At 38.6% G+C, this 15,194-nt stretch overlaps 2 protein-coding genes across 6 annotated transcripts in view; both read left to right on the top strand.

The window, feature by feature from the left end:
* Positions 1-15,194, top strand: part of SAMD9 (sterile alpha motif domain containing 9) — a 68,185-nt gene that overhangs the window by 7,034 nt on the left and 45,957 nt on the right.
* SAMD9L (sterile alpha motif domain containing 9 like) overlaps positions 1-15,194 on the top strand; it is a 33,975-nt gene that overhangs the window by 10,502 nt on the left and 8,279 nt on the right. Inside the window, exon 1 of one of the 5 annotated variants that reach the window (XM_037836672.1) lies at positions 116-231. The exons of the other annotated variants lie outside the window; for them this stretch is intronic. Within the exon in view, the coding sequence (XP_037692600.1) occupies positions 217-231 (15 nt within the window). The 5' untranslated portion in view covers positions 116-216. Of the gene's footprint in view, positions 1-115; positions 232-15,194 lie in introns of those variants that run through there. 5 annotated transcript variants of the gene reach the window in all.

The raw sequence follows: 15,194 nt of genomic DNA, 5'->3' as shown, positions 1-15,194 counted from the left end.
AATATACTGAATTGATAATTATTTCATGTATTTAAATTATAAAGTTTTTTGCATTTGTGACTGGCTGTTTTTCTACTTTGTAATTGTTAGACATTTTCTTGAGGAGGGAAATGTGATTCCCTTTTTGAAAAATTGAAGATTTTTGTGAAATTATGTTGCATTACTAATTGCAAGCAAACATTCAATCTGGAGTTTGAAATCATTTATCAGTTTGGAATGAAGCATTACAACGTAAGACATTTTTCATTAAGATCATTTTACAATTTTAAAATAGCACTTCTTCGTCTTATGCCTGTTTGAGATGTTAATTTTTCACGTTATTGACAGTGAAATGTCAAGTTGGTTTATAATGTTACTGACCATTTGTTTCTGTATGGATAATTTTAGTGCATTGTTCACCCAGTATACTTTAAACTTGACCATTCTGCTGTTTCTGGTTTTTTTTCAATTAATCACGTGGCAAATTCAGCTATCCGTATTTTTTCATTATGATTGTAAATCAGGAGAAGAATGAGTTTGAGATTTTTAAGATGCCACTTTCAAGGGGGAAAATTTCTATAAATATGAACCAGAAAATGTTATACTTTTTGTTTTTTTTCATAAGAATGTCTTGTAATGTATTTCATGATTAGAATACCCAATATAGATAAGCTGACTTGAATCATTTTGAATAATTTTGCCCCCTGTTTTATGTGCATTACACACATAATTGCAGTTGGATTTTCTCCAATGGAAAGTGGTTTCACTACTGGCACATTAACGAGCACCAACAGATTTTTATTCCAACTCCAAGCACTGTGGTTGAGTAAAATAACCTCAATTTTGATTATCCTTAAAGATAATGCATTTTCATAGTCTTTATTTACAAAGGATCAATACTGCTGTAAATTCAGTTATGTTTAATTTTTTATTTCGTTCCACCATCATCAGAAGCAGTTCCTGATTTTGTTTAAGAAGGGATATATAAGCTTTCTAATGGTGTCTTCAGAAATTTATAAAATGTAAATACTGACTTGGTTGATCTTTAAGATGTGTTTAACTGTGAGACTATTTAACTAAAAATGTGGATGTTATTAGTCATCCAGTATTTACCTCTTAGTCATTGATTTTTGTGTTTAAAAAATAGGAAAGAGGAAAACTGCAGCTTTCATATAGACTCCTTGATTGGTAAGCTCTCCAAATGATGAGTTACAGTAAACTCTGATTATGCCTTTGTGTATCCGAGAAGTTAAGAGTTAAATGATTAGGATTACTGAATTATTATGTAGATCTTTTTTACTTTCTAGTATATTATAGAACAACTAAAATTAAATACTTGGATCTACTGAAACTCGGTGAACTGTAACTCAGATGCCTTGATCTTTGAAAATGATTATATCTTTACCTTATGATTGGTGTAAAAGCCTTCTGATAATTTGTGACTGGCCTTGCTTGTACCCCTTTATCCTATTTTATAATTTTAAAATATTGTGATCACTAGACAGCCCCTTAACATTTATTAACGAAGGAACTTGAGTCATCCCAGAACTAACCCACCCTAATTCCTAAGCTATCTTACTAGATGAAGCTAGACCTAACCAAAATTGGCCTGCCTGATATGCACAGTCACTTAAACCTTAACCTAAACATGACCTATACCTCATTATAATACTAAAAATCATGCCCATCATCATGTTAAGGCTGCCATTTTCTTACACATGTTCATGTAATCAATGTCGACATGCTCAATAATTAGATCTTCTCTAGCTTTGTCATCTCGAGCGCTTATACTCATTATCCTAAAACCTGCCCATTTTTTGATACTATAAAACTCTCAAACTTAATGCAGTTCAGGGAGACAGATTTTAGGTCCAAGGCCATCTATTCTCCTTGCTTCACGTGGCAATAAACTCTTTCTGCCTCTGAAACCCCGATGTCTCAGGAATTGGTCATTTGTGCACATTGGGAAAGAACCCCCACATTTGATCAGTAACATCTGGATAGTGGATCTCAAGCATTTCTCTTGGACTATAATTTGCTAAAGCTGTGCACATACGTAAAAAAAATATTTTAGGGGAGTTGTAGGTGTAGAATTATTGCTTATGGCATTTATTAAGCAGTTAGACTCTTAATGCTTAAAAGAAAGCTAGCATTGTTTGCACAAAAAGTTGGTGATTCCTTCCTCCAAATAGTAATGAAATTATTTCTGCTGAGTAAACTTTTTTGTCATCTTATAATAAAAACTGGAAAAAAAAATAGTCTAGGAAAGAAATGATGGCCTCGACCAGGGTGGTGGCAGTAAGTAGGGGTGGTAAGAAATGGTGGCATTCTGGATCACTATAAAGGTGGGGTTAAAAGTATTTGGTAATATACTGAATGTAAGGTGTAAGACAAAGGAAAGGGTCCAAGATGCTGCCCAGGTTTTTGCCTTAAACAAAGTTGTTGTTAAATGATAACAACATGGAAGGAGCAGTTTGGGGTGGGAGGGGCAGATATCAGGAGATGGGTTTGAGTCATGTTAATTTTAAAAGGACTGGTAGACATGCAAGTGGAAACATGGAGAAGGCAGTTAGATGTATGAATCTGGACATCACAAAAAAAGTCAGAGACAATGACAGTAACTTGGGAATTATCAGTATACAGATTATGTTTTTTTTTGTTTTTTGTTTTTTTTTTTTTTTTTTGTATTCAATTTTATTGAGATATATTCATATACCATACAATCATCCAAAGTGTATGATCAGTTGTTCACAGTACCATTATATAGTTGTGCATTCATTACCAGAATCAATTTTTGAACATTTTCTTTACCACACACAAAAAAAGAAAGAATATTAAAGTGCAAAAGAATACCCAAGACATCCCATCTCCTTCATCCCTCCCTATTATTCATTTTTTTTTCATTTTTATTGAGATTGTTCAGATACCATACAATTATCCAAAGATCCAAAGTGTACAATCACTTGCCCCTGGGTACCCTCATACAGCTGTGCATCCATCACACTTAATTTTTGTTCAAATTTTAGAAACTTTTCATTACTCCAGACAAGAAATAAAGTGAAAGATGAAAAAAGAAAAAAAGAAAAGGAAACGCTAATCCTCCCCTATCCCTAACCAACCCCCCTCAATTTTTGACTCCTAGTATTGATATAGTACGTTTGTTACTGTTTATGAAAAAATGTTGAAATACTACTAACTGTAGTATATAGGTTGTAATAGGTATATAGTTCTTTCCTATATGCCCCTCTATTATTAACTTCTAATTGTATCGTCATACATTTGTTCTGGTTCATGAAGTGATTTCTAGTATTTGTACAGTTGATCATGGACATTGCCCACCATAGGATTCAGTTTTATACATTTCCATCTTTTGACCTTCAACTTTCCTTCTGGTGACATATATGACTCTGAGCTTCCCCTTTCCACCTCATTCACACACCATTCAGAGCTGTTAGTTATTCTCACGTCTTGCTACCAACACCCCTGTTCATTTCCAAACATTTAAGTTCATCCTAATTGAACATTCTGCTCATACTAAGCAACCACTCCCCATTCTTAAGCCTCGTCCTAAATCCTGGTACCTTATATTTCATGTCTATGAGTTTACATATTGTAATTAGTTCCTATCAGTGAGATCCTGCAATAATTGTCCTAATGTGTCTGGCTTATTTCACTCAGTATATTGCCCCTGAGGTTTTGTCATCGACCCATTTTTTTTAATATGGTTTTGTTCACTCACCATACATTCCATCCCAAGTAAATACTCGATGGTTTTCTGCATGGTCATACATTTATGTGTTCTCCACCTTCACCACTATCTATATAAGAGCATCTACATTACTTCCACAAGGCAGGAGGGAGAGTCAAAGAAGGTAGAGAGGCAAAAGAAAGAGGAAAAAAAGAAAATGACAGCTAGGAAGCAGCAAAAGGAAAAATAACCTTAAATCAAAGTAGAATAAACAATCAGACAATACCACCAATGTCAAGTGTCTAACATGCCTCTCCTATCCCCCTCTCTTATCTGCATTCACCTTGGTATATCACCTTTGTTACATTAAAGGAAGCATAATACAATGATTCTATTAGTTACAGTCTCTAGTTTATGCTGATTGCATCCCTCCCCCAATGCCTCCCCATTTTTAACACCTTGCAAGGTTGACATTTGCTTGTTCTCCCTCGTAAAACAACATATTTGTACATTTTATCACAGTTGTTGAATACTCTAGATTTCACCAAGTTACACAGTCCCAGTCGTTATCTTTCTTCCTTTCTTGTGGTATCTCACATGCTCCCCACCTTCCTCTCTCAACCATATTCGTAGTTACCTTTGTTCAGTGTACTTACATTGTTGTGCTACCATCTCCCAAAATTGTGTTCCAAACCACACACTCCTGTCTTCTATCACCCTGTAGTGCTCCCTTTAGTATTTCCTGTAGGGCAGGTGTCTTGTTCACAAAGTCTCTCATTGTCTGTTTGTCAGAAAATATTTTGAGCTCTCCCTCATATTTGAAGGACAGCTTTGCTGGATACAGGATTCTTGGTTGGTGGTTTTTCTCTTTCAGTATCTTAAATATATCACCCCACTTCCTTCTTGCCTCCATGGTTTCTGCTGAGAGATCCACACATAGTCTTATTAAGCTTCCTTTGTATGTAATGGATCCCTTTTCTCTTGCTGCTTTCAGGATTCTCTCTTTGTCTTTGACATTTGATAATCTGATTATTAAGTGTCTTGGCGTAGACCTATTCATATCTCTTCTGTTTGGAGTATGCTGCGCTTCGTGGATCTGTAATTTTATGTCTTTCATAAGAGATGGGAAATTTTCATTAATTATTTCCTCTATTATTGCTTCTGCCCCCTTTCCCTTCTCTTCTCCTTCTGGGACACCAATGATACGTACATTACTGTACTTTGTTTCATCTTTGAGTTCCCGGAGATGTTGCTCATATTTTTTCATTCTTTTCTCCATCTGCTCCTTTGCATGTAGGCTTTCAGGTGTTTTGTTCTCCAGTTCCTGAGTGTTTTCTTCTGCCTCTTGAGATCTGCTGTTGTATGTTTCCATTGTGTCTTTCATCCCTTGTGTTGTGCCTTTCATTTCCATAGATTCTACTAGTAGGTTTTTTGAACTTTTGATTTCTGCCGTATACATGTCCAGTGCTTCCTTTACAGCCTCTATCTCTTTTGCAATATCTTCTCTAAACTTTTTGAATTGATTTAGCATTAGTTGTTTAAATTCCTGTATCTCAGTTGAAGTGTACGTTTGTTCCTTTGACTGGGCCATAACTTTGTTTTTCTTAGTGTAGGTTGTAATTTTCTGTTGTCTAGGCATGGTTTCCTTGTTTATCCAAATCAGGTTTTCCCAGACCAGAACAGAGGGAAGAAATATTCAGTATCTGGTTTCCCTGCGGGTGTGTCTTAGAAAATTGCTCCACCCTTTGATGCCTCGGGTCACTGTGCTTTTCTGCCCAGCAGGTGACGCCTGTTAGCCTATAATTCTTGACTGGTGTGAGGAGGTATGGCCGTGTTCCCCCAGGCTCTGGGGTCTGGTTCTGAATGGAAAGGGCCCCACCCCTTTCCTCCTAGAGAAGACAGAGCCCCCAGGTGGAGGTCATTAGCATTTCAATGGTCTCACTCTCTGCTTGTGGTGTCTCCGCCCTTCCCTGAGTCACAGCCCTGGAAACTTAAAATGACTGGGGCTTTCTCCACTGAGCCGAAAAAGAAACAGATAGTCCCCTTCAGACCCAGTCAAGGCGACCCTCCGGCTCTCCCAGGTCAGTCATCACCCAAAGCCTCTGTCTGTTTTTTGGGGATTCGTACCTGTAGTGAGCAGTTCACACTCGCTACTTAAAACCCCAGTTGGAGCTCAGCTGAGCTATATTTGCTTGCTGGGAGAGAGCTTCTCTCTGGCACCATGAGGCTCCGCAGCTCGGGCTATGGGGGAGGGGGTCTCCCGACCTGGTTCCGCAGGTTTTACTTACAGATTTTATGCTGTGTTCTCGGGCATTCCTCCCAATTCAGGTTGGTGTATGATGAGTGGATGGTCTCGTTTGTCCCCCCACAGTTATTCTGGATTATTTACTAGTTGTTTCTGGTTTTTTGTAGTTGTTCCAGGGGGATTGCTTAGCTTCCACTCCTCTCTATGCTGCCATCTTGCCCCTCTCTCCTGTGCTGTAGTTTTGCAGTATGTTGCCACTGAGGGAAACTGGGTGAAGGATTCTAAAGCTGTCTATGTGTTATTTCTTAAAACTGCATGCAAATTGTTACGGGTTGACTTGTATCGCCAAAAAAGACGTGTTGAAGTCCTGACCCCAAGTACCTGTGAAGGTGGCCTTATTTGGAATTAGGGTCTTTGCAGATGTTATTGAGTTGAAAGAAGGTCATGCCAGATTAGGGTGGACCTAATCCAATATGAAAGGTGTCCTTTTAAGAAGGAAATCTGGGCACGAGACACAGACATGGAGGAGAAGGCCCTGTGGAGCTAGAGGCAGAGATTGAACCGATGCATCTACAAGCCAAGAAACCTCAAGGATTGCCAGCAACCATTCAAGCTAAAAAAAAACAAAAAAGACTTCTTTCCCAGAGCCTTAGGAGGGAGCACTGATTTCAGACTTCTGGCCTCCAGAACTGTGAGAATAAGCTTTTGTTATTTTAAGTCACCAGGTTCCTTGTAGTTCGTTACAACAGTCCTAGGAAACTAATAAATGAATTTACAATCATCTCAAAATAAAAGGTTTAATTAAAAAACAAACAAACAAACAACCAAACAAAAGTGGAAAGGGTTGTATACCTATTTGCTCCTCCACCTCTCCTAGTTTTCTGGTTTGCAAAGTAAATGTGTTGGCTGGAGTTCCATCAGCTCTCATTGACCATGAAGTGACCTGGAGGATGAATCTCACATGCTGGTTGTTAAACATTTACCAGCACTTCACTGGAAACAAGGAAATAAATACCCCAAACTCTTCTTCATCCATCTAATCACAGCAGCCCCTCCTTTTAGCCAAACAGAATCAGGATCAAAGAAGCTTGTTGTGGCAGTCCATAAAGATTTTCTTCTCAGGACACAGCTGGGTGAGGAATGATGAGGAATAGAACTGAAAGCTTTCATGTCAAGTGCTTGTTAGCTCTCTTTCAATCATGGGAAGGATAAAGAAATATTCATTGAAAACACAGATAAGATTGGTTGAGGTAGAGGTATTTCACTTTTACCATTCTCTCAAACATTTCTTTCCGCAGAGATAACGATGTCCTTACTGCACTTCTCCAGAAGACAAAAGCATTTCTCTTCTCCCCTCTGATCTTTTCTCTGTCCCCCTGTTGGAACTGATCTTCTAGCAGAGAGGAAAGGGATTGGGTACCAGGGTTGAGAGTCAAGTTGTTCAGGTTCTTTATTAACACTTCTGAGGAGAAAGGATGAGAGTCTGCGGAGTCTTCCTGGGAATTTTCTTCAGTGGACATCCGGGAAAACCCCGGGCTCAGGGTTGGGTTGAGCTTCCGTATTGCATCCACGGAGATCTAGTCTTTGGGTCAGAAAGGGAAGTTGGCTCAAGGCACTCAAATCGCTGTAAGATAGTCTGGAAAGAAACTACAGCCTAGAAAGAGTCAAAAAAAAAAAAAACACAGATTATGTTTTAATACAAGATGGATGACATGTATAGGAAGAGATTCTGGATAGGAAAGAGGAGTCCACAGGCTAAGCAAGAGATGCTCCAACATTTAGAGATGTAGAATTAAGGAGGCACCAGTAGAGGAAACTAGAAGGACCAGTCAGAAAGGGAGGGGGAAAATCAGGAGAGTGTGGTGTCCTGAAAGTAGGTGGAGAGGAGACTGTTTGAAGGAAAGGAAAGTAGTCACTTGTTTCAAAAGCTGCTGATAGGTCAACATGCAGTTTCAGTGGAATGCTATGGCCAAAGCCTGACTGGACAGAGTACTAAAGGGAGTGAAAGAAGAGAAACAGAAACAGCAAGTATGAACAATATTTCCAGGCAGTTGTACTGTGTAGGAAAACAGAAATCAGGAGCAGTAGTAGAGGCAAGAGTGTTGTTTTACATGAAAAAAAATGATAAACATTTTTGCATCTAAAGGAAAAGATCCAATGGAAAAGAAAAGACTGATGAACCCCAATAGAGGGCAGAGAATTGTTGCAGCGACTTCCTTAAGTAGCTGAGGGACTGGGAGATTCAATGCACAAGTGGAAAGGATGGCCTCACTCATGGGGGTGGGGTGGGGTTCATGTACAGTAACAGAAAATAAGATAGAATATATAGATGTAGCAACAGAAGAGAAGTCAAGAAGCAGGACCGGGGGTAGATACAGTTTTAGGAGCTTGGGGAAGCTCTCTTTTGATTGCTTCATTTTTCTCAGATTAAATAGGAAGCAAGGTTATAGCTGAAAGTAATGATGGTAAGGAGATGTGGGAGGTATAATGTGAAATAATCATTTAGGACAGTAAGAGAGTGAAAAAGCAGGAAAATGCAGCATGGATGCTGGAAGCATTAATGGCCCACTTGAGGATAGGAGTCACGCCTTTAAAGTGAGACCAGTCAGGTACTCGAGGGTCCTTCTCCAGTCACATTCTGCTGAGCAGTGTAAGCAGAGGGGTGGATTTAACCTGCATTGTGGTTTTTAGGTAAAGGAGTGGTATCAAAGGGAAAGAGAGGAGAAAACCAGTGACTATAACAAATGACAAAACATTATGCCAGTCAAGAGGGAAAGGGAGAACATGAAGGGTGTAAGAGAAAGTGAGAAATAGAGAAAGTGGCAGGATGGATGGATTAAAGGTCTTGGTGTTAAAGAAATATTAGCATTTGAGTACTAAAGGTAGTGAGCCTGAGGGGCAGGAGGCAGTGGTGAGAGTGAGATGTTTGAAATTACATGATTGAGCTTGTGAGTGGAGATGATGATGGTCTAGATCATTAGGTGAGAAGCCTTCAAGCCGGTGAGAGGACAAGGTATTAGAAGGATCATCTTTGTGTCTATGGAGCCACAAGTAATTATGACAAATTAGTGTCTGAGGGCATGAGTGCCCTTTTCTCTTCAGCTGCCTATAGAAGGGGATCAAAATGGATTAAAATGTATAAAAAGCAAGTGTTCGGCAAATTCTCGAAACATGGAATATTTTAAGACTAAGGTAATAAAATAACATGATAGTCATATCTTTCTATTCAGACTTTTCTCCAAAATGACTTCAAAAAAACCTTCACTGGAATAGGTTTATTATAACTAGTTGTATTATCACCTCCATATAATGCTTGTAAACAAATGAGGCAGGGCCCCTTCCTTCAGTCTTAGACTAAGATGGCACTTAGGACCTCTGCAGAGGAAAGAAGAGGATGAGGGATGGGCCTCCCAATTTCCCAGACTAGAGGAGTCGGCTATTGCCGTGTAATAGATGCCTCTGGTAGGCCCGGTGCCCTGGCCTGGGAGCAGGAGCAAGTGCTGGAGCATCACATACCTGTAATTCCTTAGACCCACTATATAGGCCTTTGGAAGGTCTACCGGGTAGACTATTTATTCCTTATTTCCTTAACTCTGTCACGAAAACTTTCTCACTCCACCTGCCTCCCACCCTTCTCCAGCAGTCCCCTCCTCTTTTATATCACCTGCCCAGTGTCCCCATTCTCTTCCTAGGGATACTGCACACCTCCCCACATGTCCCAGTCCTATGCCCCTTTTTGTGTCTTATATCCTACTCCTATGACAGATCATATATTACAATTTTTCATTGCAAACTTTTTTGGAGTGTATATGTTTGTTTTATTTATCTTCACCACTTTACTATAGGCTTCACGAAAGAACTTCATGTCTGTTTTCATTACCAGTTTTTCTTAAGCATGATGACTGCTGCATAATAGGGACTCAATAAATATTTGCTGAATCAATGACACCATTTAAGGTAAAATAATACTTATATCTGGTTACAATATGTGCACAAGTTCCTATGGGACCTTTAAGACCACTTTTATCTACATAGTAAATAAAGACACTAAGGCAACCAAGAAAAGTTTTATCAAGGCAAGTGGAAGCTGCTATGCCCAATGGTTGCATGCTCATGGACAAGGTAAATCATTCTAGTGTGGGAATGGTATTGGAGATCTTTCCAGAAAATGCTTAGCATGGCTGCTTCTACCAACAGGCTCAGGGCTGTAGACTAAAGCTTCAGTTTAGCTCATTGTCAGTGTTTGACATTTTTTTTTTTTAATCTTCATTTTATTGAGATATATTCACATACCACGCAGTCATACAAAACAAATCGTACTTTCGATTGTTTACAGTACCATTACATAGTGGTACATTCATCACCCAAATCAATCCCTGACACCTTCATTAGCACACACACAAAAATAACAAGAATAATAATTAGAGTGAAAAAGAGCAATTGAAGTAAAAAAGAACACTGGGTACCTTTGTCTGTTTGTTTACTTCCCCTATTTTTCTACTCATCCATCCATAAACTAGACAAAGTGGAGTGTGGTCCTTATGGCTTTCCCAATCCCGTTGTCACCCCTCATAAGCTACATTTTTATACAACTGTCTTCGAGATTCATGGGTTCTGGGTTGTAGTTCGATAGTTTCAGGTATCCACCACCAGCTACCCCAATTCTTTTTTTTTTTTTTATTTTTTATTTTTTTTTTCTACTTTTTTTTTTTTTTTTTTTTTTAATCATCATTTTATTGAGATATATTCACATACCACGCAGTCATACAAAACAAATTGTACTTTCGATTGTTTACAGTACCATTACATAGTTGTACATTCATCACCTAAATCAATCCCTGACACCTTCATTAGCACACACACAAAAATAACAAGAATAATAATTAGAGTGAAAAAGAGCAATTGAAGTAAAAAAGAACACTAGGTACCTTTGTCTGTTTGTTTGCTTCCCCTACTTTTCTACACATCGATCCATAAACTAGACAAAGTGGAGTTTGGTCCTTATGGCATTCCCAATCCCACTGTCACCCCTCATAAGCTACATTTTTATACAACTGTCTTCGAGATTCATGGGTTCTGGGCTGTAGTTTAATAGTTTCAGGTATCCACCACCAGCTACCCCAATTCTTTAGAACCTAAAAAAGGTTGTCTAAAGTGTGCGTAAGAGTGCCCACCAGAGTGATCTCTCGGCTCGTTTTGGAATCTCTCTGCCACTGAAGCTTATTTCATTTCCTTTCACATCCCCCTTTTGGTCAAGAAGATGTTCTCCATCCCACGATGCCGGGTCTACATTCCTCCCCGGGAGTCATATTCCACGTTGCCAGGGAGATTCACTCCCCTGGGTGTCTGATCCCACGTAGGGGGGAGGGCAGTGATTTCACCTTTCAAGTTGGCTTAGCTAGAGAGACAGGGCCACATCTGAGCAACAAAGAGGCATTCGGGAGGAGGCTCTTAGGCACAACCATAGGGAGGCCTAGCCTCTCCTTTGCAGCAACCGTCTTCCCAAGGGTAAAACCTGTGGTAGAGGGCTCAACCCATCAAACCACCAGTCCCCTATGTCTGTGGTCATGTTAGCAACCATGGAGGTGGGGTAGGCGAATACCCCTGCATTCTCCACAGGCTCCTCAAGGGGGCACTACATCGTTTTTTTTTTTTTTTTTTTTTTTTTTCCTTGTTTGTCTTTTTTCTTTTTTTTTTTTTTAACTTTCCCTTCTTTTTTCAAATCAACTGTATGAAAAAAAAAGTTAAAAAGAAAACAAACATACAATAAAAGAACATTTCAAAGAGACCATAGCAAGGGAGTAAGAAAAAGACAACTAACCTAAGATAACTGCTTAACTTCCAACATGTTCCTACTTTACCCCAAGAAAGTTACATAATATAGCAACATTTCTGTGAACTTGTTCCTACTATATCCATCAGAAATTAACAGACCATAGTCATTCCTGGGCATCCCCAGAACGTTAAAGAGCTTATCTGTTCTTCTTGGATTATTGTTCCCCCTTCCTTAATTGCTCTCTATTGCTAGTTCCCCTACATTCTACATTATAAACCATTTGTTTTACATTTTTCAAAGTTCACATTAGTGGTAGCATATAATATTTCTCTTTTTGTGCCTGGCTTATTTCGCTCAGCATTATGTCTTCAAGGTTCATCCATGTTGTCATATGTTTCACGAGATCGTTCCTTCTTACTGCCGTGTAATATTCCATCGTGTGTATATACCACATTTTATTTATCCACTCATCTGCTGAAGGACATTTGGATTGTTTCCATCTCTTGGCAATTGTGAATAATGCTGCTATGAACATTGGCATGCAGATATCTGTTCGTGTCACTGCTTTCCGATCTTCCGGGTATATACCGAGAAGTGCAATCGCTGGATCGAATGGTAGCTCGATATCTAGTTTTCTAAGGAACTGCCAGACTGACTTCCAGAGTGGCTGAACCATTATACAGTCCCACCAACAGTGAATAAGAGTTCCAATTTCTCCACATCCCCTCCAGCATTTGTAGTTTCCTGTTTGTTTAATGGCAGCCATTCTAACCGGTGTTAGATGGTATCTCATTGTGGTCTTAATTTGCATCTCTCTAATAGCTAGTGAAGCAGAACATTTTTTCATGTGTTTCTTGGCCATTTGTATTTCCTCTTCAGAGAACTGTCTTTTCATATCTTTTGCCCATTTTATAATTGGGCTGTCTGTACTATTGTCATTGAGTTGTAGGATTTCTTTATATATGCAAGATATCAGTCTTTTGTCAGATACATGGTTTCCAAAAATTTTTTCCCATTGAGTTGGCTGCCTCTTTACCTTTTTGAGAAATTCCTTTGAGGTGCAGAAACTTTTAAGCTTGAGGAGTTCCCATTTATCTATTTTCTCTTTTGTTGCTTGTGCTTTGGGTGTAAAGTCTAGGAAGTGGCCGCCTAATACAAGGTCTTGAAGATGTTTTCCTACATTATCTTCTAGGAGTTTTATGGTACTTTCTTTTATATTGAGATCTTTGGTCCATTTTGAGTTAATTTTTGTGTAGGGGGTGAGGTAGGGGTCCTCTTTCATTCTTTTGGATATGGATATCCAACTCTCCCAGCCCCATTTGTTGAAAAGACCATTATGACAGTTCAGTGACTTTGGGGGCCTTATCAAAGATCAGTCGGCCATAGATCTGAGGGTCTATCTCTGAATTCTCAGTTCGATTCCATTGATCTATATGTCTATCTTTGTGCCAGTACCATGCTGTTTTGGCAACTGTGGCTTTATAATAAGCTTCAAAGTCAGGGAGTGTAAGTCCTCCCACTTCGTTTTTCTTTTTTAGAGTGTCTTTAGCAATTCGAGGCATCTTCCCTTTCCAAATAAATTTGATAACTAGCTTTTCCAAGTCTGCAAAGTAGGTTGTTGGAATTTTGATTGGGATTGCATTGAATCTGTAGATGAGTTTGGGTAGAATTGACATCTTAATGACATTTAGTCATCCTATCCATGAACATGGAATATTTTTCCATCTTTTAAGGTCCCCTTCTATTTCTTTTAGTAGAGTTATGTAGTTTTCTTTGTATAGGTCTTTTACATCTTTGGTTAAGTTTATTCCTAGGTACTTGATTTTTTTAGTTGCTATTGAAAATGGTATCTTTTTCTTGAGTGTCTCTTCAGTTTGTTCATTTCTAGCATATAGAAACATTACTGACTTATGTGCATTAACCTTGTATCCCGCTACTTTGCTATCTTCAGTTTGTTCATTTCTAGCATATAGAAACATTACTGACTTATGTGCATTAACCTTGTATCCCGCTACTTTGCTATCTTCAGTTTGTTCATTTCTAGCATATAGAAACATTACTGACTTATGTGCATTAACCTTGTATCCCGCTACTTTGCTAAATTTGTTTATTAGCTCTAGTAGCTGTATCGTCTATTTCTCAGGGTTTTCTAGATATAAGATCATATCATCTGCAAACAATGACAGTTTTACTTCTTCTTTTCCAATTTGGATGCCTTTTATTTCTTTGTCTTGCCGGATTGCCCTGGCTAGCACTTCCAGCACAATGTTGAATAACAGTGGTGACAGCGGGCATCCTTGTCTTGTTCCTGATCTTAGAGGGAAGGCTTTCAGTCTCTCACCATTGAGTACTATGCTGGCTGTGGGTTTTTCATATATGCTCTTTATCATGTTGAGGAAGTTTCCTTCAATTCCTACCTTTTGAAGTGTTTTTATCAAAAACGGATGTTGGATTTTGTCAAATGCTTTTTCAGCATCTATTGAGATGATCAATTGATTTTTCCCTTTTGACTTGTTAATGTGTTGTAATACATTGATTGATTTTCTTATGTTGAACCATCCTTGCATGCCTGGAATAAACCCCGCTTGGTCATGGTGTATGATTTTTTTAATGTGTCTTTGGATTTGATTTGCAAGTATTTTGTTGAGGATTTTTGCATCTATATTCATTAGGGAGATTGGCCGGTACTTTTCCTTTTTTGTAGCATCTTTGCCTGGTTTTGGTATTAGATTGATGTTAGCTTCATAAAATGAGTTAGGTAGTGTTCCATTTTCTTCAATGTTTTGAAAGAGTTTGAGTAAGATTGGTGTCAGTTCTTTCTGGAAAGTTTGGTAGAATTCCCCTGTGAAGCCATCTGGCCCTGGGCATTTATTTGTGGGAAGATTTTTGATGACTGATTGGATCTCTTTGCTTGTGATGGGCTGGTTGAGGTCTTCAGTGTTTGACTTTAAGAAGACTCTCTCGAGACCCAGAAGGGTCAAATTTGCAGTTTGCTCAACTTTGTGACTGGTTATACGTTAAATTTTTAGAAACCCAGTTTCCTTAAATCTTTCATATAAAAAAAATCACAAATCTTTCAAAATGTTTGTATTTTCTTCTCTTTATAATTTGATACTTCTGTTTTATTTGATCCTTAATGCCTTAGTGATTTTAGTCTATGTATCTTTATATTACTTTCACTCCTTCCTTTTTCTTTACTTAAACCATTTCATTGGTTCATCTTTTAAATTCTGATTCAGCAAGTCTAAGGTGGGGCCTAAGAATTTACATTTCTGGCAAGCTCTCAAGGGATGCTGATGCTGCTGGTCCAGAGAGCACACTTTGAGAACCATTGCTCTAGACCTTACCTACACAATAGAATCACCCAGCAAATTTTAAAAAGAGCTAATGCCTAAACCCCACCCCCACCCCCACAATCAATTAAATCAGAGTCTGGGGACATGGAACCCCCAGGTGCTTCTAATGTTCAGCCAAGATTGAGAACCTCTGTTCTAGAGTATCCAGAA

The sequence above is a fragment of the Choloepus didactylus genome, chromosome 5 (genome assembly GCF_015220235.1).
Source record: "Choloepus didactylus isolate mChoDid1 chromosome 5, mChoDid1.pri, whole genome shotgun sequence".
NCBI lineage: Eukaryota > Metazoa > Chordata > Mammalia > Pilosa > Megalonychidae > Choloepus > Choloepus didactylus.
The sequence above is the reverse complement of the archived record's forward strand: the minus strand, read 5'-3'. Positions and strand labels throughout refer to the sequence as shown.